We start from the raw sequence: 27,046 nt of genomic DNA on the forward strand, positions 1-27,046 counted from the left end.
TTTCAACCCAAAACTCATACAGAACTCGTTGATGTTTTAGAAATAAATTTCACTCTTAACCCCTATGAATATCGCCAGGTCTAGTTTAATGTGTGCCAAAATCAAATTCGATAAATAAATATTTGATACTTCACACCTAAATAATCATGTTTTCTTCTCACAACATTTTTGATACTCTCTTTTACCTAGAGTTAAGTTTTTTACTAATATTTGAATATTTAAAGTTGTCCCATATAAAAAATAGCTATATTTTAAAGATGATATGTAAAAATTAAACAAATTAAAAAAGTATTGAAATAATTAAGAACCAACCGAAAAATACTCTTAATCGTAAATCTACGGTTAAAATAAACTTTATTATTAGCTGACAAAAAATAAACTATAACATATTTGATCAGACTATGATATGAAGTTAAGGCTAAGCATTAAAGATCTTCCAAATTCCAAATTATAGAAATTTTTTATTCATAACACAGATGTGGATTTTGAGTCCACAAACATATATATTTTGCCCCTTATTTTCGGCAGCTGATTATTTGTTTTATAAAGGGTTTCGCATACAGAATCGCACACCCATGCACACACACACATACACATGTACACGAACACATGAAAAGGTACTTGCCGTGAGAGCCATGTGCATAGGCAAATTTACAAATAAATTTCCCAAATGTGACAAGGACATTTGCATTGAAATTCTAATACCAAAACACGCAAGCACATGCCAGTATGAAGTGATATTTGTATGGGTACATGGGTGTGTGAGTGTGTGGGTGTGTGGCTGTTGCGTGTGTGCACGTGTCGCGTGTGAGTGTGCAGGAGGACCAACAACATTTATACAAAAGCAGAGCACAGCGTTAAGGCCATATGTGGCAGGCTGCTGTTTTGGGCGCGGCAGCGGCGAGTTCTCAGCAAATGTTTGTTGCAGTTTATTTGCGCATGTAATTGAGGTCGTAAGCAACAAGCCGAGATACACACGCCGACAGACAGACAGTTGGCACAACACGAGCCTCTGGATACCAATATGGAGGCTGCGGTTGACTCTCCCACTCTGTGGCAAGTAATCGAAACGTCCATAAGTGCGCGCAGCTGTAAGCCTCAAATAGATGTGGACAGTCGCAAAGAACTTGCCCCATTTCAATGGAATGCACAGCATTCAATGTGCTGCTGTGCACCTATCATCATAAATAACCTCATAGCCCACGCCATGGCCGACACGACAAGCATGTGCAAATTAATTGCACTTCGACAGTCGTTTAATTTTCATCATTTTGATAACTTCCCAACTGACTCTAGGTAAACTGCCAAAATTCCGCCATTCATCTGTTTACACTTGTTCAACTAAGTACCTTAATTGAGTATGCTTAAAAAGAAGACTACCTGAATCCAGCAATAAAGTATTTAGAGATTTCAGATATAGATGTTGTAGTTGCTAATCAAATTTACAAGTTGACCAGACTGATTTGTAAAACCTTAAAAAGTTACCAATTGATCAGATTTGACCTTAAATCAAAATAAATAAGAATACAGCAAAACTTACAAGGACATATTTATTTGATTTTCCAGGTTCCCAGTGAGCGTAGCCAAAAGTACCCTATCTGATAAGGGTATATACAAGTATATATACCAAGTTTAAGTCTCTTACTGCAATATCGTCCAAAATAATAATAATTACAGCTTTTCTGTAAACAATTTAGGTTATTTCGATTTGACACACGACCTGTAGACATTAGCTATATAAAGTATCAGATATGTATATATTCAAAAACATAAATTTTTAACTGCATGAAAAGCATATTTGGACATTCATAAAATAATCGAAATTTTTTTATTAGCATTTCTGTTATGGCTAGAGTTGTATTGTGTATTTATAATATGACTGACTGTTGGGGTTGTAAAAGTGGCTTCTGTATGTATTATCAATTCTTTCATCAGCTCTGTCAACTTTTAGACTAGACAAACCTCGGATTTACGAGCAGCATTGCAAAGCAGTACGAAATACCACACAGATCCCGACACACAGGCAAAAAAAAAAAAACAACCAACTGACAAATAATTACTCCGTCTTGTTAATAGACATTTACCAAGCAGAGTCATGGCAAATGACAGTGTGACAAATGTTTCGTTACAACAATAGTCTCTATATATATTAACATGTGTGTATAATGAATACAAACTAAATAATGCACACCTGAGTAAAACCCATGAATTATTCAATAAATAAAAATACAAACTAATTACTAGGAAGCAATAAAATATTTGACGCGAGGCGATTTTATGCTCTGAGTAATTACAATTACACTATTTATTATTATTTGTCACATATATAAATACATTTTTTCATATTTGTAGATTCATATATTCAGTTGAAAGTGTGTAACTTCCTAGGATGAAATTAAATTTGAATTTTCATTGACAGAAATAATATCGAAACCAAACAACTTTAATGGTTTCACTGTACTTACTATGCATATGGATAAGTATGAAAATATATATAAAAAGATAACCTGGTTTATTTAGCTTGTCATTTTAATTGAATATTGAATGGAAAATTATGCGCCTTTTACCATGTTTTTGCGTAGTGCATTTAATTAGACAACGGATATAAAGAATTTAATTAATTTATGGCGTTCAAAAAAAACGTTGCAATGCATAATATTGTGCTGTTTCGACCAATTTATTTGTCACACAGATAATATTTATTTAATGTCAGTCTATTACTCCTGTAGGGCCTATAGGCGGGGATATGGACTTGCTCGAGCGAGCTGTTAACTCTTTTTCTGAAATTCCATCCGCAATCTAAAAACATGTAGACTGTAGAACAGGCGTCTATTTTGTCTAGCACTTTATGGCCCACGCGGGACTGAGCGATGTTCGGATAACTATCACACCTGGCAATTGTTGAACCGGCGTCTATTGTTAATCACATGCAGCACGCGAGCGTGGCAAAATGTTTTTTGTAGCCTACTTTTGGGCGGTGGGGGGTGCAGAGCCGGAAAAACATAATGACAATGGCGGCATTAAATATGTATGAACAAAATTCAATCGAGGGAACAACTAATTTATTATAATGAAAAGCAAACGTTGTATTTGTATGCGTCGGGGAAATGTTACAAATGGCAATATCGAGCAACAAGCGTCATATAGCGATAATGAAATTTTCCACCACATGCAAATTAATTAAGTTCCAAAATCGAATTAAAATATTTGCAAAACAAATTTATTTAGTTTTTTTTTTCTTAGTTTAGTTTTACACTCACATTAAAATTCATACAGATTTTTTTTAAATAAGCTAAAAAAAAAAAATAATTAGATTTAATTTAGCACTCACTACATAAAAACACATTTCATCATTCATAACCATAATGAATGTTAAGATTATTCTTAAATAGAGTATAAAGTATGAATCTGTTTCGATACTTGTATCGATAGTTGTTAAGCTATTCAAGAATGTCTGCACAGAAATAATTATACTAAATAACTAACTCTAGGCTCTTTTAGTTTAAATATTATATTGTAAAGAACTTAATATAGCTAATGATAAGTTTTAATCGACTACTCTCCTTTCTTTTTGCTTTAACATAGTTTTAAGTTAGTTGAAATCGGCCCCTTTCACGAGCTGATAGCTTGCACATGAAGCACATGAATTTGAAGAAATTTATGGCACACATTTGCCGCACGCTTCCTATTGTAGTCGGAGGCATGCAGGTCCTGTGACAGACACTGGCAATAGAATACTCTAAGTGTAGTTTAATTAAAGCCCGCTGGCATTGTTATGCCATGCACGACACAAATGTCGACCTCAACGTCGATGTCAACGCTGGCGTTGATTTATGTAACGCGCGCGTTTTGCACGCTGCCAAAGACGCGCCGAAGCCGCGTGATAATCAAATGTCATTCCTGGCATGCCAGTCCAGGCCAGTGAAGCAGTCAGAGCTGAGACGGTCGCCCAATGGTGCCACATAATACACACGACAAGTGCTTAATTTATTTTACATTAAAGCCTCATTTATCTTGCCTTATCGCCTGTGCAACAACATTGAAGATTTACTTGGCCCACAACACAAGAGGCAGCAGGCAGCTGGCAAAAAGAAAAAAAAACAATAACAAAACAAGAAAAAACCAACCCATGCCACAAAATGCTGTCGAGTTGTACTCGGTTGTACCGTCCGACACGCCCCTAATTTATGTGCCTTCAGCTGCAAACGGCCGATTGTTACGCCCTTTTTTGTGGTTGTTGCTAGAGTGGCCCCTAGAAGGGGCCCAGGAGGGTGCTGTTGTTGTTTCTGTTGCCGTGTCAATGTCCTGCGCCTGCATCATCGTGTGTGGCCTTTATTAATTGCAACGCCTCAACCAAAATTGTTTGCCATTTTTGTTTTGTGTTTTGTGAGGAAAGTTTTTTGCATTTTATTTGCTTGTGATGTCCATAGAAGCGTTTTATGTTTTTTGTTCTTTTTTTGCTGACCGCTGACCACTGCAAGAAAGGCGCCGCCTGCGGTTAGGCTTTAAATTGTTGTCAATTTTTTCTCTTTTTTATACCCTGAACCCATTAAATATGGGTATAAGGGTATATTGTATTTGTGCAAAATCCAAATGTATGTAACAGACAGAACGAAGTATCTCCGACCCCATAAAGTATTCTTGATCAGCATCAATAGCCGAGTCGATCTAGCCATGTCTGTCTGTCTGTCCGCTCGTCCGTCCGCCCGTCTGTCCGTCCGTCCGTCCGTCCATCCGTATGTATGAACGCAAGGATCTCAGAACCTTTAAGAGCTAGAGACTTGAAATTTTAGATGTAGGTGCTCCTAGTGCCTGCGCAGATCGAGTTTGCTTACTCATTTTCTAAGCAATCGTTCCAAAACGACAGATCTCCGCGCGGAGATATCACCTTCGAAAATCGAAGCTTTTTCGATGATTTTTAAAATCAGACATGATTTACCCGAGATATTAAAAAAAAAATAGAAAAAGTTTCGATTTTCGCACCGACCTCGATTTTGAAAAAAATTGCGATGATTTAGAAGGTCATATCTCCGCGCGGAGTTCTGTCGTTTTGGAACGTCATATCTCCGCGCGGAGCTATTACCCAAGATAAGAATGTGGATTTTCCACAAATACAATATACCCTTATACCCACTTTTAATGGGTTCACGGTATAAAAATCTATTTCTCGTAAATTTCCTTTCGCACCTCGTGGTTAAAATATAATGGTTTAATTTTTGAATTGGACGAAATGGACGAAAAGAGCTCTATGAACTCCGAATTCATTTTCAAATATTTGACTAACTTTTGTAGTATGGGCTTAGATTTTTAACGGGGCGGAAACGTATGATAAATAAAAATAAACGGAAAATGGCAAAAGTATTGTTTTAATATCAACATGTAATCAATTTTTAATAATGGTACATTCCATATTAAATGAGAATTGGAATTTACAAGAATTCACGTGAAATCAACACCGACGTGAATTTATTTATTGCCAATAATTATTATTTTTCTTAAAAAAAAAAAACATAAAATCTTTTGCATATACTGCTTTATGAAGTCTATGGAAAGTTTTGGCGTTTGCTAGAGAAGCGGACGCCAGAACAAATTAAGCTCAGCCATTATTTTTTTAACAACGCTGTCGGCCATAAAAATATTGAAAACCAGCAGCAACATAAACTAAATCATAAATCAAAAAAAAAAAAAAAATAATAATAATTTTTAATACTGCGCCTGCACTTGATTACCCAGGTGAAGTTCATTCCGGCAGCAAATAAAAAATGAATTATTTACAACAAGGCTACTCGTACAAGCAACAGCCGCATGTGCCACATGTGCCATGTTGCATGTACGCAGATCGCAGGCGCCACCAGTTGTCGAGTCGAGTCGACTCGAGTCGTCCTTGCCAAAGAGAAGCAGCCAAGCGACTGCCTAGAAGGAGCACTGAACAGGAAGTTTCAGGACAAGTTTGGCAAGCCATATGGCCAGCATTTGAATTTCACTTTAGGGCGCTTGCCTTTGATTTATGGCAGTGCATAAGGGGCAAATGGGAACCGTTGTTTAAATTATAAAAAAACAAAACTCACAACATATAAAATATATAGTACAATTGTAAGTTAATTGCTTTTGCTGGCTGCCATCGTTTCGGGCAATTAATTTTGGCTGCCTTGTGTTGTTTTATGATTTTGGTTACCTTAAGACTCAACTCGATTTTCGCTCCAACTGCCAGTTAGAGCATGCACAGGGTGAAATCCTTGAATTTAAGCCGCTTCCTTCAAGGATTTCGAGTCAAACACATGACGCGTTGCTGTTTTACTGGGTCAATGTAATAATTTGCACAGCAGCGGAACAAATGGTAACTACACAAACGTGCCAACGTTAAAGTGAAAGTGCAAAAAACAACTAAAAGCAATAGCCACAGACAACACACACAACACTCAAGTGAACAGAAGAGAAAAATTCGCAACTGCCAATCGGCAGGCAACTTTTTTAGTGGTTCTTTTGCTTCTTTGCTAAACGGAAATCGATTGAAGCGAGAAAACTCGACTTGCACTTCGCCATGATAATGTATATATTTATATATCAGTGTGTGCGTGTGTATGCCAGTGTGTGTGCCTGTGTGTGTGTGTGTGTTCCAGGAATTGTGCTCTTTATTTTCATTTGGAAAAGTTTTGTACCAACATATACATGGATTGACTCTGATAAAAGTAAGTTGCATAATAGAAAACTTGACATGAGGCATTCAAGGGGAATACACAAGAATACAAATACTGAACTTTGGACAAACACGCAAGTACTTTTGCGGACATGTTATTGAAACTGAGTTGGCATCTTTTCTTAAGACAAACGAGTTTGGAGCTGAGTTTACTTAAAGCAACATCATGGTTTATAATTGTTTAATTCGAATTAATAAATTTTTTTTCTATTATAATGGTTTTTGGGTAATCCATGCTCTTGCCTTAGCTATTATGCGAGAATAATTAACTGTACTCATCTTAACAAGATACTCAACTGATTACGTTTCCCCACTTTGGCAACTCTTAGGACCCTCTCAAAGTGGGCATATTTCAAGGACCATTGCAGATCAAGGGATCAAAGGGTCTTGCTTTGTGCTCCTCTTATTTTGTTGAAGTGCGTTTTTGCGGCAATCCCGCGCAATTGGCAACATTAAAAGTAAATAACTAAATTAATTACAAAAATAAAAAAAAAAAAGATTTAAAGTTGTTTTTAGTTACCAGAATGATTTTACATTTAACAGCTACATTCCATTCACAACTGCGGCTATGTTTATGCATTAGTATTTAGCCCGGCTACAAAGTGTTTGGCTAAGAGACGTTGGTGGCCAGCCTTGACCAATGTTGTTGTTGCTAAAGTTGATCTTGTTGTAGTTGCTGTAAATGACTTGGCAGCAGTGAGCATAAAACGCATAATAACATGGCAAGAGGCAACAGTTTTTAGATGCCAGGCATTAAAAATTAACTGCAAGCGCAGTAAAAACTTGGATGCAGGCACCTCCGCGCGCGTATGCAGCAACAGGCAGCCAGCCAACCTAAATAAAAACTAATTTCCAGTTTTTTCAATCTGGGTTAAAAGGGGTTTTTTTTTCTAATGCTGCTGCCTTTGGCAATGTTAATCCAGCGAAAGGCTTTGAACGGCAGCCACGAAGCAAGCAGTTAGCGAGTGGCTTTGTTCTCTTTGTAATTGTAAACTTTTTGCTAGCGTTTTTACAAATCATTTGCAATTCATTTGCCAGGCACTTATGAAACGTTTAAGTGCCGACAGGTAATTGCGACGGCACGCCCCTTCCCTTGCCTCCCACCAGCCGCACATAAACCTCCTCAATTTACGCAGTCAATGACTCCACTCTTTAAGTCATAGCTGGTTAGTCCTTGAGTCCTTGCTCAGTAACTGCTGTAACTGTTACACTGCAGGTATACATATTTGTTTCCTATTAACTAAATCAACCGTATTCAAGCTGCTGTCCCTGCGCCCTGCATACCTGTCCCTGAGAGCCATGAAAGCGGCTTACTCTTACGGCTTTTATTGCCGCTTGCCGCTTGCTGCTTCAGACGCAGACCCGGTGTGTTGACTGCTTGAGTGGATAGTGAGTGTAGCTGACGGAGCCGTACGGCCAGGTAGATACTTCCTTCCAGTTGCATGTCGATGATAATCTTTTTTCGTTCCTTTTTCTACAGATACGTTCGTAATCAGCAATCGAGAGCTGCTGTTAGTCAACCAGGGCTACATCCACTCGCATTTTCTATTAGTTTGCCTCCAGGCACAATATCAGCTACTCGAAGTGACACCTGAAAGCCGTTTACGTTAAGTTAATGTCGTCGAGTATACTTTAAATAATATGATTTCACTTGTCTATTAGCTATTTTACTCGTAGCTGCTCAACTGAAAGGGCTTTTAGGAAAAGACCTTAAAAGAAACCTTCAAACAAGTTATCTATTTTTCAAATTATCGTTTTGGATAGGTAAGCGAGTTCCTAGCAAAAACTTCATCATCTCGTTGAATTTTTTGCATAATGTATTTGGAAAAATATCAGTCACATCTCAAATGAAGTTTCATACAATTTGTTCGATATTGGCTAGCACTCAAAACTTTTCCCACCGAATCGTTGACCAACTTTCTAAAAATGCCAAAACACCTCTTAAATTCATTTGACAAAAATATCTTTGAGGCTGAGCTAGAGATTGAGGTTGATCATACAGCAGTTTTTCAGAATTTTCCCATACTTTCGTATTTCCGTTAATGAATATTTAAGAACCAACTTAAGATCGCCAAGATTTGGTGAATGTAAACATAAAAAAAATCATGAAACAGGGAAAAATAAAAATATTCTACACAATTTACAGATTACATATACAACTGTTGCCATTGACATGTGTCAGTAAAAGCATGCACAAGGGACACTTTGCAGCCCTGCAATGCAATTCAGATACTTTTGCAATCAGCGGCAATTGTAGCTGCAGCAACAACGTGCAGCAGTCAAAGCACATAAAAAGGCTGAGACTGAGCCGCAGTTACTGGCAGCTACTGCAAGTGCCACCAGGCAAGCACAGATGCAGTTGCAACTTGGCACAGTCGATGCCTCAACTCGACTGCGATTCCGACTGAACTGCGGACTGCTGACTGCTGCATGCATGATGCATGTGCCCCGGCGACGACAGGCCTAGTTTCAGACTCTGGCATTTGTATGGACGTTCTGTTTGTTTGTTTGTCTGTTTGCCTGGGCGTGTGCCAGTGCCTCAGCCTGGCAGACAGTTTTCTGTTTGCATTGTTGGTTCGTTCACCCACTTGGTGGGTGGCGATTCCCAAGCAGCAGTTTTCCTGTTTGTTTGCTTTTTAAAGTTGCAATCATTCTACACATTACACCATGGCAAACATGACCCATATTTTTGGCAGCCCACGCCTGTCTTTCATCCATCTCCCCTTCTGTCTCTCTCTCTCTCTTTCTCTCTCACACACACACTCTCTCCTTATCAGACTCTGTCTTTTCCACGTGTTGGCAGCTGTTGGCTCGAAAAAATAATTTGGCTAGATTTTTTTCATTAATTGTAAAATAGGCACTCGCCAAGCGGCCTGAATGACAGCCTGGCAGTGTCTATTAAATATTTGATGCATTGTTTTCCATGGCAGCAATTTGTTTTTCAATTTTTCCGACAGCAGTCTATTTGGCGAAGCAGCAGCAGCAACAACTCGCAGAATGGCAGCTGAATCAGAACAGAACCTTGCCTCGTGCATTGCCCCGGCACAGGCATTTTCATTGCCAAAAGATATTCATACACACGTTTAAAATGCTACAAGATTCCATCTTTGCCACACTTCTCGATACTCTGTAGAGATTGACTAGGAAATACCCTATAAGCAAATATACGCAAATAAATTTCACTTTAATAGTCAAGCAGCACATAGCTCTTAACTCTGTTGAAGTGTAGCTCAGGCAATAAAACTTACAAAAGCACCAAACATCAAATACACCTGGAGCAGAATACCTGTTAATTAAGCAGGACGAGCCCGACTTGGTGGTAAAACTTGTTTATAAATTTTGAGCAAAGTTTACTTAACTATGCTCGCATTGTGGTGTTGCGGCTTATTGCTTGCCAAATATAAAATAGTTGCACACTTACATTTATTTTAAAGCCAAAAATAACTATTCTATTAGATTAGTTGGGTTCTTCATAAAGAATAACAGAGCTGTGCAAAAATATAGTAAGAATCTTATATATAACTATGTGGAAATTTAATTTAATAATTTTGCATTTGAGAGAAAGCATTCTATTTAGCAGGCAGCTAGCTTTTTAAATATAACTATTAATTGTGGTAAATTAGACAATCTCAACGATTTCTATAGTTATATTTGTCAGATGAACTCTACACGTTTGAGTGCAGGGCATATTTGTGCAAAAGCCCTCACACTTTGTTAGTCATATTCGGGCGTTCATTGTGCTCAGTTTTCCTGCAGCTTTTTGCTCAGTGTTCTGTCGAATTTTTGGCAACCATTATTTTTATGCCCTTTACTGCATTTCCTTATGCTGCAATTGTTGCTGTTGCAGGCCCTGTCGGTGGCTGGCCCAAAATTTATACATAGGCGTTTCGCCAGACGCCGCCATCGTCATCGGCTTGCGTCAACAATGTATTTAATAGCTGGCCTGTGAGTGTTGAGATCGCCACTTTGGCATCTTTATGTAGATTCTAGCTAGTGGTGAGCACTTGAAATTGATTGGACAACTATTGGCTTAAAAAATTAGAGCACGACGCATAAAAAGTCGCCAAACGCTGAGTGCGGAAACGCAGAAATAAAAGTCAAGGCAGGAAATGGCAAATGGCTGCAGCCAACCGGATGCTTATATGTCAGTATATATGTGTGTGTGTGTCTGCGAGTGAGAGAGTGTTTGAGTGAATCAATTGTTAAGTAAGTGAGTTGTTACAATATAAACACTTTGTGGCCGGCGTGCAGCTGTGCTCTGAGTGGCATCCGTGCTGCTGGAAGTATAGCTGGCTTTGCAACATGACTGGGACTTTGATTGAGTGTCGGAAAGAGGATCATATAAAATATCAAACTTGAGAAAAATGAACTGCAACAAAACTACAATATCCGGAGATCTGGGCTTAACGAGAGCGAACATAACAATCAGGGATATTAATATATATAAAATAATATTTATATTGCGCATAAGACTATGTTTTTAATCAACATCCGATGCGAAGAAACGGCGTGAGATCCCATTGGACGTGTCAGTTTAAATGATTGCAATTTGGATTGTAATGGATTGCTAATCAATAGATCGGGAGTATATTTTTTTCTATATAAGATTTTTCTCTAAGCGAATTGCGAAGCCGAGCTAAAATCTCAGTGGACGGGACATTTCTTTAATGCATTTTATTGCAACTTGTATGGAAAAGTTTGTTAAATAATAGCTTTCACTTGATTTTATACACATTTATCTTAAATTATGCCATACTTTAAAATTCACTTGAAGCGAACAGGAAACTTTACCTCGCTCGCACTATTAACACTTCCTTCGAGACCAGCTTCAATCGGGCACAAAAGTAAATCCTTGCAAAGCAATTGTGTGTGCCACAATTATTTGAATTCTTTAGCTAAAGCCACAAAAAAATGTTACACAATTCATTTTCTCACTGCATTTGTCACAATTCTCAGCCATTTTCGAGCAGCAGCTGCACAAATTTGTTCTGACCTTTAAGTATGGCGCACTTTTGCACTATTCCATTGTCTGGCTCGACCTTTGAGTCAATTGATGGCTGAGCGCAATTTGAACTTTTATCCGAAACTTCTTATTTGCGCGACAGTTCAACATTAACAGAGGGCTGGCAATTTGATTTATATGGTAAAAGTTTTAATTACCGACGTACTGCATGCGAATGCATTTTGCACAACAGCTGCGCAAGCATTACAAATTAAATTGAATAGTGCACAGCTTAAAGTGAGACGAAGGGCAACAACACAGGTAGCAATATGCATGGTGCATCGAGAAAACTGGGCATTAAGAAACTGTAACCATAACTAAAACTGGGCTAATAAACTGCACAACGCCATGAACTCGACTACAATGTGGAAGTGAGCCAGGCAGCAAAGGCAGCAGCAAACCACGAAAAATGCCAGTGAATTTTCCTAAAAAATTTGTTAAATAAAAAGCCGCAACTCGGCAATCATGAAATGCGATAATAGAAATTGAAATAATTTGCCCACTTTGGCGGCCAGAGTACAAAAAATAAAAATAAAAATAAATTCAGGCATGCCTCAAAGTATGCAATGCAAAAGAAAAAAAGCTGCCCTCCCTTTCTGTTTATTTACCTTTCTCTCTCAGTCTCGCGCCGGCACATAAATCAGAAATGTACGGCAAAGTTGACAGCCCCTTCGCCTGGAAAAGGAAGTTCTATGCAACCAAAAGGACTTGGCAACTCTTAACCTTAACACACAACAGCCACGCAAGCTGAAAAGTATGCTACAGAGTTTGTAAATATACCAACGCACACAAGCACACGCACACACACACACAGACGCACGCACACTCGCTCGCGTGGCAAGCAAGTATAATAATAGCAAACAACAAAGAATGTTGCCTACTTGCAGGCGCAGGAGCCGGACAAGAAAAGTTTTGCACAACCCCCGCCTTCAGATAGAGGCGCGCCCCCCTTTTTTGGTTCCGGCGCTCCGCTGCGCTCGGCTCGGCTCGGCGAACCTTTCGCTGATTATTTTCACAAAGCAGCTAATGTTAAATTTACTGAAAACGTTTGTTTCAAGTGCTTTATTATTATTATTTTTTCCCTCCTGTTTTTCCTACAATGTATCTTCATTGTGCCGTTGCTTTTGATGGCAAAGTTTTAAGCACAAAGGGCCAACGCCAGACAGCAAATAAAAAGACGCTTAAATAATGCGCATAACAGCCAGGACTAGGCTAGGCTACAAGTTGCGGCCGTCTAATGCATGTTGAACTGATGGCGCATGCTTTCAAAATGGACGACGTCTATGCGACAAATGCAGAAGGCAAATGAGCAAAGGATGCGCCACCTGGCAGGTCCTATGCTATGGGGCACAAAGCGCTGTAAATCATCTTGAATGGCAAGCGAAAGCAAAGCAAAGGGCAAGAGGTCGAAGTGGCGGCCCATGGACACAGAGCATGCTGTTTATTTTTCATCTAGCGTTGCCTCAGCAGGGAATTGGCTTAAGGCTGGGGTGACGGTGGCGGTCGCGGTGTCGGTGGCATAGGGTGCACGACTGCAATGTGCCAGCGCCATTTTCACCTTTCAACCACAACGGACACTTGTGCAAACACAAAAGCAAAGAACCCTGAAACCAGCCAGCGATCCAACGATCCAACGCACCAGCAACCAAGCGAGTTCGAGTTCGAGTCGAGTCGAGTTGAGTTCTAGTCGAGCATTTACATGCATAGACATGCAACATGCTATTGCCGCGTAGCCCCAGAGACGGCAACAGAATGTGCTGAAATGCAGGCAGCATACACTGGCATAAGCTAGCAGACCAGCAATCCGGGGAATGCCATTGCCGCAGAAGCAACACCCACATTACTCAAACTTGGCTGAGTTGGGCAAATCAACGCGAACCGCGCACAATTACGAACTGGAACAGCCGCTCTGGGGATCACAAATGGCCGGCACACACAAAACACATCAGCTGCGAGTTGCGCCAATTGACGAGCGAGAATGGCATAGACGAGGGCGAAAGCTGCCGCTGGGCATGCATTTAATTTGTATTTTATGCGATTCATGTTTACCATGCTTCGCACTTTATTCTGCCAGGGAGTATTACAAATCAAGCAAGATTTGTGGACGAGACACCTTCGAAACCATATACAAAAATGGTATTGTGCTGCAAAGAATTTCTTGTGGTTTTTAAAATATTTATACTATATATATATATATATATATATATATATACCATAATTGTATGTCTGCAAGGGCAATCAATCTTCGGCAAACTGAGCACTGTTTGTTCATGTTTTACATTTTTATTGGCTTATTAAAATTTCTTGCGACAGTGCGATAAGCTCGGCAGGAACAGGCTGAGCTGTAGTTGTTTGTGGCTTGCAACAAATGTTGCCATCACGCCACAAGCTAGTTTCTAAGAATGTTGCCACATCAATACGAAAAACTCCTTAATGACCCTGCTTGCTATAAAAAGCCATTCAAAACTATGCTCGACTATTAAAACAATGTTGCACTTAATGAGCAGCTGCAGCTCAATAAACAATCGCCGGAAGTTGGCGCTCCTCAAACTGCAAATTGACAACTTCATTGACAAGCACTTGAAATGATAACATAACGAGTAAATCCTTCGCAGACAACTTGACAATCCCCAAAGAAGCCTCATAATCTTATCTACTAATACCCATTTAGTTGGTAATTACATTTTCTCTTGAGAAACACTCAGATGATGGCCTACTTTATAAAGCTGTAATCTTTATTATTCCACCCAACTTTTGATGCTGATCAAGAATATATATACTTTATGGGTGCGGAGATGCTTTCCCTTGCCTATTAACACAAAACCAATATAGGATATATTACTTACCCATTTATGTTTATAAACTAAAAATTTGGAAGTCAGTTCACAGTCAAACAAACATTTATAAAAAAAAGTCCATTATTCCGAATTCCATATTATAATCTATAGACATGTAAGACTTGATCCTTATAATCACCAGTATATATAATATTACTCCAAAAAAATCGTCCATTGAAGCGTTTATCTTAGTAAAATTAAAATATTATATGGCATATTTATTGATTGTTCGAGCTTGAATAGATTTGCTCCAACTATAACATACTTTACTCCTTGAACTTAAAGACTGCCCATCAACCGAGTGCTCCGTTTGCCGCAAGCTCTCGCACTAGAGTTGCAGGATATGTTTTTTTTTTTTTCTTTGCCAACCAACACCATTTTTGCGTCATTCTTGAGATGCTTGTGCGTTTGCTCTGCAACGGCCAATTACTATCTGGCCAACAATTCATCTCCTTCTGTGGTAGGCCATGATAAATTTGCGTTGCAAGCTAAAGGGCAGGCCACGATTGGACCACGAACACGAGCTCGAACCCAATTGCCGCGCCTTCACTGCTTTCAGTTATCATTTGTCCAACTTTCGAGAACTTCGAATACAGAAAGAAGGAACCTTTGCGCCAGCATGAAACACATTAAGTACACCAGTGGCAGAAATGGCAGCCGCATGTAAAAAAGAAAAACATTTTATAAGCAAGAATGCGACAGACAAGCCTGCTCGACTAAAAGATACCTGTTAACCGCACTTGATATAAGGTTTTGGATAAAATCCATAAAAAATATCGTTTTGTTTCAAATGTGACCTGCCGAAATTAATGACTACCAAAACTCTAAAATTATAATTCGCGTTCATCGAAAAAGGGATATTGTTTAAATAGATTTGATCCCACATTCCAAAATGTCAATGATATATAATATCATCCTTTCTTAATAACATTTTTCCAGGATATAAATATTGCATACAAATCGAACTTTCTCAGGGCAATAAAAGAACATACTTGGTATAAACAGGCTGCTGTTCAGAACGTTGAATGGCTCGTCTCGAAGGCTTGGAAAATATTTGTATTGAATTTTTTTTCATGAAAACGAGCAACAAGCAGCTGAAAGCTGAAAGAGCGAAGAGCAGGCGATGACGCTGCCATTCAGCTGACGGGGAATATTGATAGGCACAAGTTTTGGGGTCGGGTTTTTAGGCAATTACCAACCAATTGCTCTTGGCCAACTTTGACCCCTCCCAGCCAGAAATCTGATTTCCAGTTGCCACTTGCCCGTTGCCACTTGCCAATTTTGGCATTAATTGGCGGCAGGAGGCCAGCAACGGTCATGATCATCAGCATCCGCTACGGCTGGGCCATATTGAAGACACAAGCTACTTGAATGTTATTTGTTTAGGCAGGCAATTAAAATGGCCGCCACAACACATGTTAAGTGTGTGTGTGTGTGTGTGTGCGTGTGTACAAGTGTTGCCAGAAGTTGACTTCTCACAAGCCAAAAGCAATGATTGTTAAATTGTTAGTAAATTGGATGCTGACGGCAGCCGCACAGGTTTTGGCTCCTGCTGCTGCTCTTTCGACTGACGCTTCCAGCTACTTTGCACCGGTCACTCTCTGTGGCATCCCTCTGTGGCTCCGATAATGGGGCACTGGCTACAAAATAGGCGTAAAATGAAACTTTTAAGTACTTTATGGCCAACACTATAAAACTGCCAAAACAGCTACCATGTGGCGGCATCAACTTTTTGCCTGCCAGCAACTAAAACAACAATAACACCAAAAAGCAAAAAAAAAAAACAAGAAAAACAGCAACAACATTCCGGAGAGCAGCTGAAATGTTTGCTGTGCCAGGCAGGCTGGCAGACTGGCAGGCTGGCAACATGGCAACATGGCAACACAAACTTTGCCAGCGTAAAATGAAGCAACTTATGGTAACATTCTAAATATCACACCGGTTGTAAAATGATTATAAAATATAATATAAGCGTGTGCAGTCGAGGCCCTGCAATGAACCTACTCAGAGTGGGACGACGACGAGCCCAACAGCTGGCACAGCTAAAAAGGGGGATGATTCTGTAATTATTTGTAAAGTAACAACTTGTAAGCATTAAAGCCGTCTAAATTGCCCGCAGATACTGCCCGAATCACCCAAAAACATTTCAAATATTTCGTATTTTATGTATTTTTGAAGCCATAGCAGTAGAAGAAACAAGTATATGATTCCCGACAATATGTTTGCAATCAATCAAAGCTTATAAGTTGAAGACCTCGTAGCTATACTTTATAAAAATGGTTAGTTGCAATTTGCAATTGCCTCTCAACTGTTGGTAAAATGCAATCAAAGTAATAATTAATATATTTCAACAGCTTTCAAAAAATTTGTCAATTAATAAATTTTGACAAGCGTATGTTGGAAAAAGATGGCACTACAATTAAAACTGTGTTTCCCGTCTGAGTGAGTTATTGGTAATTTGTGTTCAGCTTAAACTACGACAAATTGGATATAAAATAGGAAATATACGATATCCCGAAGATTTAATTCGTTCATAGACTTGCACATATGTGAAAATAGTGAGAGTCGTTAATGGGAAGTTCGATGAAAATATCTTGGGATATTTTGCTATACAATAACTCGATTCTTTCCATAGAGCTCTATTTTATAGAATGCCATCTTGTTAAGATAAAACTATTAAATGCTGGGTTTAATAAAGATATCTTGGTAAGCAAAAAAGCTTCGACAGATGTGCTGTCTGCAATGAAAAGAAGGATCTAAGTTTCAAGAAGCTATCTTTAAAGCTGAGAGTATTGTTCGCAAAGAAACAGACAGACATGGCCAGATGTTTTATTCTATGGATTATTTAAACAATATATATAATAATTATATATAAAAGTAAATAAGATAGTAATTTTCCATGACCCAATGAATGAAAATCTTCATAGCTCCATCACATTTATATTTAATGTATTTAACCAATTAACATTTGGCTTAATTTTTTTTAACTTTAGGCAAGCATAAATAATACTGTAAGGGAAAGAAATACATTTTTGTTCAGTAAGATAGTCAAAACATTAACATTTTTTTGAAAATTTCATCGTCACTTGGCTGCCGTGTGCCATTAGGTGGCCAGGAAGTATGCAACGCCTTCGGACTGGCATCTCTGTTGGAATGCGGACGTGGGCAAGGGGAGGGAATGCGGGTGTAAAAGGGATGGGATGCCATTTCATGCACGTGCGCCTCACTTATGTGCGCAATTTACACAGAACACAATACTGGAAGCTGTAAAATGCTTTGCATACTTTTCGGAACGGGGCAAGATCAAAGGCTGCCTTTGGCCGACTGCCTGTCTGTCTGTCTGCCGCTCTGTCTGTCCCCCCAAACTGTCGGTCTGTGTGTCTGTGTGTCAGCGTCAGCGACTGACAATAAAATGACAGCGCAATAACAGAAGAGCTGCGACAAAAATGGAAGCTTTTCCCTTACACTCGCGTTACACGCGGCGTATACGCAATTCAACAGTCGATAGTCGATACTCGACAGTCGACAGTCGATGGACGATGGACGATAGGCGAAAAGATGCCAGTCATCAGGGCAGCTGACAAACTGCAAAAGCAATAAAATTCGGGAAGCTCTCTCGACTTCGCACCAGGCAATAATTTCTGACACAGTGCAAAAGTAACTTTCCTAAAAAAAAAAAAAAAACAAAATGAAGAAAATAAAAACCCAAAAATGTATTGAAATGTGTTTGAAAATGGCAATTTACGCACTGTTCGGGACAGGCCAAATATGCTGCAGGCAAGGCACAGGCCACACGCCAGCCGCGTCCTTTTTTTTTTGCCATTTTATCGAGTGGGTGGCCCAAATATTTGACCACTCCCTGTGCTGGAGCCAACCCTTCGGGCACATTGATGCGCACACATATCTTTTAGTGATTGCCGATTTGATTACGTCAGTGGTCAGTATCCCCTGGCAAGGAAGTTGAAATGCGCTCAGCGTTTGTCACCGGATCCTGACGGCTTCAAGCTCTAGAGCTGGTCCTTAGCCAAATTATGCCAACTATTTGCTTATTACTTTTTTGCCCCCCACACAGATAAATGGGCATGCGTTATTAGAAAAAGGTTTGCCAAATGCAGAAATGCTGGTAAATGGCCTCAGACATTGATATGATATGAGGTGGCATTTCGGCAGAGGCAACTGCTGATATCATCAACAATAAAAGCAGATGGGGCGTACTTGTATTTACCTCGTGTATTTTCAGCAAGACATTCAAATGTCAATTGAACACATATCACAAAGGATTCGACAGAATCCAACGAGAGCCAGGAGAGCTATTGAACAGCTTATTAAGTACTTTCCTGCTCGAGGGCTATTCAAGACTGGCAAATCCAAGGAATATTTCAAACTAAAATTGTACACATTTTTGGCAAGAAACTAGACATGAACTTTAGCTAAATTCAGCTGAAACACTCGCTTAGCATAGAAGTGACTTTCGTTTACATTTTTGTAAAGATACCTGACATGACTGAAATATTTTCTAGAAAAAATGGGGCATCATCAAAAGTTTGACTAGCTTTTCTCTACTTTCAAAGCAATTTCATTATTAATAAGTGAACCAAACATTTTAAAAAGCATATTTTAGCTTTTTCACTATCCAAATTGAAAATTTTAATCGCAACTCCTGTGTCCACTGCACATTGGTTCACATCAGCATTAGATGTGAATACAAGCGGGCGGAATTTAGCCTAGCAGAATTTTGCCTTGGCTTAGACCAGCAAGCTTTAAGTAATTAAATTCGTCCACAGGGCTCCTCAATACAACTTACGTTATTGAGGTTATTTAATCCTGGTCTTAGCCAGACAATATTGTCCATCTTCTATGCTTCTCAGCTTAAGCAAGTGTTAGCTGCTGTCGTGTTAATACAACTTTCTCGATGTCAGGCCAAATTGACTTGGGATGTCGCCTGAACTGCCAAGCTTTGTGCATAGATGTTGCTAGGTCTCAGTTAATAGGCATAGTTGCTATTGCCTTAACTAAGTCAGGCTAAAACCTTTCAACAACAACCTATGTGTATGTCCGTAACATTAACATTTATATTAATGCTAATATTAATATCAATATTGATATTGAATGGGTTGTTGTTGTTGAAATTATTACTTATATTTATATTAATAAACAAATAACAAATATTTCATTAAATATTATTTTATATTATATGATTCTTTCTCCATCTCTTGCCCGCAATCTCTCTCTCCCTCTTTCCTCCGTCGAATTACAATTAAGCTTAACTTATAATTGGTTAACTTGTTAAGATATAATATAAGAATATTCATTAAAAGATAGCACAGAAGTTATTATATGTTAGATTCTCTCAATACTGAAATATCATTGACTTTATTGTTAATGCTCTCTAATACCTGCTTCCGAAAATAGTTTCATATTCAATATGCAAAGCAATGTGCGCCAGTTGACAGTTGACTCTTATTTGGTGGATATGGCAGGTGCCTCAAATTAGCCAGAGGGCTGATGGCCAGAAATAACGAATTACCACGTGCCCCATGACGGGGCATGCAGAGACACACACAGATAAACAGACCCACAGACATACATGCACATTGAAATGGTTTGCTGGCGCTGTACTTTGGGCTAATTAGGAAAGCGTCGCCTGCAGGTGGGCACTTTTTGCTGGATTTTCAGCAAATGCTACTGCAGGCGTAACCGCTGCAGCTACAGCTTGAGTTTTGCTTTTGCTGTCAATGTAATTATAAACGAAATTATAAGCTGCGGCCGTTGACAAGAGCTGAGTGGGCGTAAGGGTGTGGCCTGGTTTTAGTCTGAGCCAGCACAGCACAGCGGAGATTAAAGTGGAAATTGCAATTTGCCATGAAATATATGAATACAGGTCGACCAGGTCGACATGGCGAAGCCTGACAGTCGACAGGTCGACGCTGACAAGCGAAACCACGAACGTCTGTCAGCCAGTGCCAAGCTCAGCCAGAGCTCAGCCTCATGCCAGGAAGGGAATGGACATTGGTGTGGGAATGGCAGACCCAGTTGCATCAAGTGCTAATTTACACATTTTGATTGCGGCTTTCGCCTTACCAACTGTTTATGTTGAGTCATCTGGTCGTGACACAGGCTAAGACACAGGAAATCACCTTGGTCACCATTTACCTTCAGCTCAGACTCTGCTCTGCTTGTATCGAAGGGCAGCATTTGTCAGCTTCTATTTTCGGCTCCTTTTCGGCTTGCCTTGACTCGCCCGCCTGATAACATTATGCGGCATTTTTCTACAGCTTAATGCATAATTTGCGTCCTGGGAATAGCGATAGCTCGGTGGCAGCGACAGCTCCTGCTCCAACTCCTGCTCCAGCTTTTGCTCCTGTTCCTGCTCCAAGGTGGCAGGCTGCGTAAGTGCTTGGGAGTACTTACCGACCGACTGACTGCCATTAGATTACTTTATGTTAAGCCGCTTGGGCTGCTCAGTCTGCCGTTTGGGCTCTCTCCTGTTGGCCACATTTGCGGGCTGGTTACTAACAATCAAGATGTTGATGGCATCGCGTCGACAATGGGACTAACTTCTATCACTGAGCATACAACACGTTGAGCGTGTCGCAAGAGAGCGACTGCTCTCATTAAACCCTGAGCTCATTGAACAGTGATGAAATGGCTATTTGTAATGTTTTGCTGCTCATTTTGTTTTTAAATTCTAAGAGAAGCGAGCAACAAAAGAGCCTCTGCCCTGAGTTTAATCGATAAGAAAGACAGTCGATTGCGGCATCACGTAAGCAACACACGCGTTGGCTTAAGCGCGAAAGATATATAGATATAACTCCGATTTAATGGTATGCTCAGTTGTGGTTCACAATATGAAGTGATCTAATGGTATGAGCACACAAATAAAAAATGTGAAAATACACTTGCAAAATATAATTCACGGTTCTAGTTCTTAATATTAATATATGAATATTGTTTGGAAAACTGCAGTTTTTTCGATTTTTTCTATTGAGCTATTCGATACAGTAGTCCGTTATTGATCTGATACAATTTGACTTAATAATGATAAATAAATAATTTACCTGTGAACAGAGGCTAGGCGGGCATATAAAATGCGCCTCTAGTTAAGATGTTGCTCAGCTGTCTTTTGGCCTTTAATTGTTTATACCAAAACGAAATTGTTAAACAAAAATCAACAAAATGAATGAACAGAAATCATGTTTTGATATAAGCCAGTTCCTAGAACTGCCCAAAACCGGTTTGATTGTTTTTGCTATCGTACGTTATTAATTTATTTTTACATACAATCATGATTAAGCAAAAACTCACTTGGGGCAGACCCGTAACGTCGGATATGATACGCAGATATGTACCTATATACCTATATACCGTATACTAATTACCATCTACAACAAAATGGAACAATGAGTTTATCATAGAATTCATTTGGTAATTTATAGCTTACAAAATTATAATTTGGTCGTTTGACGTACATATGGGATATGGATTCTTAAATGTGTAAATGAGCCTTGAGAATATGCGCATGCAAGTATATAATACAGATAAATGTTGTCATGACGTCTACTTGTATCGCAGTTCGAATGCAAAATGAAATGCTCGTGTGAAGTGCTTAGTTAAATAGTATTGCAATATAATTATTAAGAGTGCTTCAGTGGGGAGTGCCCGACTAGCAGATACCCATGCTGATAATCGACGCATCAATCTAAAGATGTCGAGAATTGCACAATTTCAGCACAACTTACATTTTAGCATTCACTTGCGAGTTTGAATTCAAAACAAAAAGTAATTGCTATAAACATTAACGTTATCAAACAGTTTATTTCAACTGTTTAGCTGGCAGTTGCAGCAGCTAAAACCATTTATTGATTAGCCTTATCGGAAAACTGACCTACAAGGTAGATAGAACCAGATACAGTTACCACCTATAAATACGCCGAATAGTAAGCACTCGAGCCACACTTGGCAAACAGAATTGCTGCTGGTAACTTGTTACAATAGCTGGCAAAATGGTTTTGGTAACAATTACACTCCTGGTGCTGGCCGCATCTCTGGGCTATGTGTTCCTCATCTGGAACTATAGCTATTGGCGCAAGCGGAATGTGCCTGGTCCGAGCCCGGCAATACTTACCGGCAACTATCCCAACATGATCAAAATGAAGCAACATGCTATACAAGATCTTAATGAGATTTATTGGTAATTGTTTCGTTACTATATTTAATAGGAACTTTGAATATTATTCTTCTTCCCTTCTCTTTTTACAGCAAATACAAGCAACAATATGATGCAGTTGGCATTTATTCATCACGGTCTCCTCAGCTGCTGGTTGTAAGTCCGGAGCTGGCACATCGTGTCTTTGTTTCGGACTTTAAGCATTTCCACGACAACGAACTGGCCAACCTGGTGGATGAGAAGTCCGACTTTATAGTTGGTAACAATATTTTCACACTGACCGGTGACAATTGGAAAGAGCGCCGCGCCGATATAACTCCAGGATTAACCAATAGTCGCGTAAGCTTTGGCAGAATTTGATTAATATCAGCTAATTAAATGATATATACTGCCAGATTAAATCGGTTTACCCCGTGACCAACCAAGTATGCAAGAAGATGAACGAATTCATTCGCAAACAAATCCGCAGTGCAGCACCTGATGGCTTGAATGGCAAGGATGTGAGTGGTACATTGTGTATATATGAAATTCTCCATTAATCAAAGATCTTACAGATCAGCCTCTGCTTTACCACAGAAATGGTCACCGATTGCGTGCTCGGCCTCAGTGCTCAGAGCTTTACCGACAATCCCACGCCAGTGATGGGCAAAATAAAGGATATGTTCCAACAGTCCTGGAGCCTTTTGCTCAACTTTGTCGCAATATCCTTCATACCCTCATTGAGTAAAATCAATAAGCTACGTATAGTGCCCAAGCATGTCGAGGCATTCTTCGTGGATTTCATGCAGGTAGCGATTGATACGCGCCACGCCCAACGGGCAGCTGGCCTGCAATCCGATCGCGTCGACTTTCTGGACTACATTCTGCAGCTGGCCAAAAAGCGGAGCCTTAACACGCGACAGGTAACTGCCCAGTCGATGACCTTTCTGCTAGACGGCTTTGAGACAACGGCCTCTGTTCTGGCCCATACTCTGCTGCTGTTGGGACGAAATGCCGAGGCACAGCAGCGGCTGCGCGAGGAGCTGCAGTCACATCTAAACGATGAGGGCTTTGTTGCCTTCGATAAGCTTGTCGAGCTACCCTACCTGGATGCCTGTGTGCATGGTAAATATTGGAGCAACTGAATGTTAACAACAACTCAGTATTACCTTTACAGAGTGCCTTCGACTGTTTCCACCGCTGCCGATATCCAACAAACTGTGCACTCGAACCATCGAGCTGTCCAATCGAAACGGACCTAATTTCACCATAGAGAAGGGCACCACAGTCCTTGTGCCTCATTCCTGCTTTATGCTCGACGAAGATTACTTCCCCAATGCCCAGGAGTTTCAACCCGATCGCTTTCTGGAGCCCAATGCGATCAAAATGTATCGCGAGCGCGGCATCTTCATGGCATTCGGTGATGGTCCTCGCATCTGCATAGGTACGTTAAATAGCAATTGACCTGATCCTAGTTCTACTCACACATTCTGATCTACTGCAGGTATGCGCTTTGCTCTGGCCCAGATTAAAGCAGCTCTCGTCGAAATTATAACCAACTTTGATGTAAAAGTCAATCCGAAGACTCGCAAGGATAACATGTATGATCCACTTGGCTTTATTTCTTCCCTCAACGGCGGCATTTGGTTGGATTTCAGTGCTCGTCAATAGGCGGTATATTGAAGTCGAAATGTGGTTTTACATTAAACGTAAATATGCAACAACAGAAACAAGTAAAGTGCGTCCAACTTGTAGATACCCCTAAACTTCTTCTCCCAACACCAAATGCAGCTATTGTTACGCGCCCGTTTGCCCCAGACTAACAATTTTGTCTGCCCATTTAATAGGTAAAGGCACATTCGAACAATAATAAACATAAATTCACGTTGAAAAGTTGTTGTGTTTTTCAAGCGATCTTGATGATATTTTCCGCAAGAGTTCCCACTATACTACACAACGTTTGTGTACTGCGGCTATTTTCTTAGTGCATGTATGTTTAATTGAATTCTTATAGATCCCCGAGATGGATTGATCTATCCATGTGAAGAGTGTGCCTCGCGCGTCCTAAATAAACAAAATAACTTTTATGCATATCCTGAGAATGTTTAGCACAGTCAGCTGCTTAGAATATTTCTCGTAAACACTTGACTTTAATCCCTTTAATAACATTAGCAACTCGTGAAAAGTCACATTAAATCTGGCAATCATTTTCAGGCATATCCTTATCGAAATACGACAACAGAAATAAATAAAAAACGAATACAACAGCAGAGATGTGACAGAGTATTCGCTTCCGTCGGCTCACATGGCGTATAAACAAATCACGTTTAGCCACTAGAATACATATTTATCCACTTTTATAAATTTGTTATGTTTGCTCTGATAAGGAAACTCCATGGCATGTGTTACGCAGAAGTCGCTAATCAGCAAATGATTTTATTGGTGTTGAGGGGGACCTCCGCCAGAGCCCAGGCAACAAATGTGCTGCGCTTGGCTTATTTTCAATAATTATGCCCTCTTTTCTATCCAAATGTGATGAGAATGTTGAAATAATTACAGCACAGCAGGCCTGAGCTGAGCAGAGCAGATCACATCAGAGCATAAGTAATTCTGGGACAAATAAGTCGCCTCCATGGCGCCATGCTATTAGGCTGAGGTGGGGGTGCACACAGAAGGCTTGATATGCATATATTCAAGAAAAAATAATAATAGCATGTTATACATATGCGAGTACATATGTAACATAAATGCGAATTACGTTGATAATATTAAATACGAATCGGGCGAGAATTAGAATGAAGGAACAGAGAACGGCGAACAAAACTCAATTACGAATTCATTTCGGATGTCAACTTTTGACACACAGACACAGAAACGCAGACAAACAGACGATAGAAACCGGACGTCAAAGAGATTGCAACTGAGCCTGAGACTAATTTGAGCATGTAAACATATTTTAACAAAGCTGTCAACAACGTGTGACAAAAAGACGAAGACGCCGGGTCGAGTCAGTGAAATATGAAAGCATGCGTTCTTCACATATAGGAATGCCATAAACAATGTCATTTCACATGCAAATTTATTTATGAAAATAACAGACGAAAAACAAAGCAAATGCCAAACAGTGAGGGCGGCGTGCAAAAGCCAGCGTAAGCCAGATAGATAGAAAAATCAGAATCACAATCGCAGAGCCAACGCACATGCTCGATTGAAAATGAGCTGCTTAGCTCAGCAGAGGGCAAAAAAGCAAAAGACAGAGAACAAGTCAAGTTCGAATGGGGCAAAGAAATTCAAGCGTGGACAAAAAGTAACTTAAGCAGCAATGGGGCAAATAAAGTGCGGATAGGGTAGCCGATAGGGATGGGTATAGGAATAGGGGAAAGCATGGAAAACTCTGGCAACAAAGTGAAAGTTACGACATATCCAGAAGAGAAAAAAATGGAAGGCACACACACACGCACATGTGCTGAAAAATTCAAGAGTATATGGCCACGTGATTTTATTTATCTTTTGCTTTGGCATTGTTTTTTGGCGTGGACCCCGATATCTTTATGCCCCATGAAGTCAACGCAAAACAATATGTGTATCGTCAATATTTTGATAAGTGTTAGCAAAAATAAACAAGCCGTGAAAACAAAAACCAAGAACTTGCGCAACCATTCGCTCAGCAAACCGAAAGTCAAGCCCAAATACTACATATTCTCTGTTTGGCCAGCTCCGAGATTCCTCGTCTGGCCTCGGGTGGGGCAGGAGGAACCAGAGATACGGACACTGTCCACTTTGGCGTTGAATTTTGGGCTGTGCCTTTTTTCAAGAGGCGAGCACTCTCAGCCTTATATGTGCGAGTGTGTGTGAGTGTGTGTAAGGTGTACGGGTTTTTGAGTGGGCTATTTTGGTTTTATAGCACGCTTGCAGGCCCCGAACAGACAGGAAATGGTAAAGATTAGGAAAATGAAAGTGGAAAATTGAAACATAAAGCAAAGTCAAACAACAAATCAAAGTGTCAAGAGGACGGGTGGCAACTGCAAAGATAAACAAAAACTGAAACTGAAACAAAATGCAGAAAAAATTGCCAAAAGAAAAAAACACGAAAATAAGCAAAAAATATATATATATATAATAAAAATTACGACACAAAACAAAACCCAGATAATTCGACAAAGAAAAGATAAAAAAAAGTTAATGAAACGCATAAAATAAAAAAAATATCTTTGCATACAGCATTATTAATGGCAGATTTAAAGGCAACTAAATATAAGACTATTTACAATGGAACGAGGGTACAGATATATAGGGTATAGATATATAGGTTATAGTATAACCCTTGTAGGAATTAATTATAAATGTTTACAACGATCAACATT

General features: G+C 39.6%; 1 protein-coding gene across 3 annotated transcripts in view; it reads left to right on the top strand.

The window, feature by feature from the left end:
- LOC6629584 (probable cytochrome P450 28a5) overlaps positions 1–24,575 on the top strand; it is a 58,590-nt gene extending 34,015 nt beyond the window's left edge. The window contains exons 1-6 of one of the 3 annotated variants that reach the window (XM_070207189.1): positions 21,294–21,400; positions 22,796–23,042; positions 23,099–23,203; positions 23,258–23,807; positions 23,860–24,126; positions 24,187–24,575. In XM_070207189.1, coding sequence (XP_070063290.1) covers positions 23,141–23,203; positions 23,258–23,807; positions 23,860–24,126; positions 24,187–24,353 — 1,047 coding nt within the window. In that variant the 5' untranslated portion in view covers positions 21,294–21,400; positions 22,796–23,042; positions 23,099–23,140 and the 3' untranslated portion in view covers positions 24,354–24,575. Of the gene's footprint in view, positions 1–21,293; positions 21,401–21,809; positions 22,728–22,795; positions 23,043–23,098; positions 23,204–23,257; positions 23,808–23,859; positions 24,127–24,186 lie in introns of those variants that run through there. The other 2 variants (XM_002054840.4, XM_070207188.1) reach the window with 2 other exon arrangements.
- Positions 24,576–27,046: the final 2,471 nt, after the last annotated feature.

The sequence above is a fragment of the Drosophila virilis genome, chromosome 2 (genome assembly GCF_030788295.1).
Source record: "Drosophila virilis strain 15010-1051.87 chromosome 2, Dvir_AGI_RSII-ME, whole genome shotgun sequence".
In the NCBI taxonomy this organism is placed as follows: Eukaryota; Metazoa; Arthropoda; class Insecta; order Diptera; family Drosophilidae; genus Drosophila; species Drosophila virilis.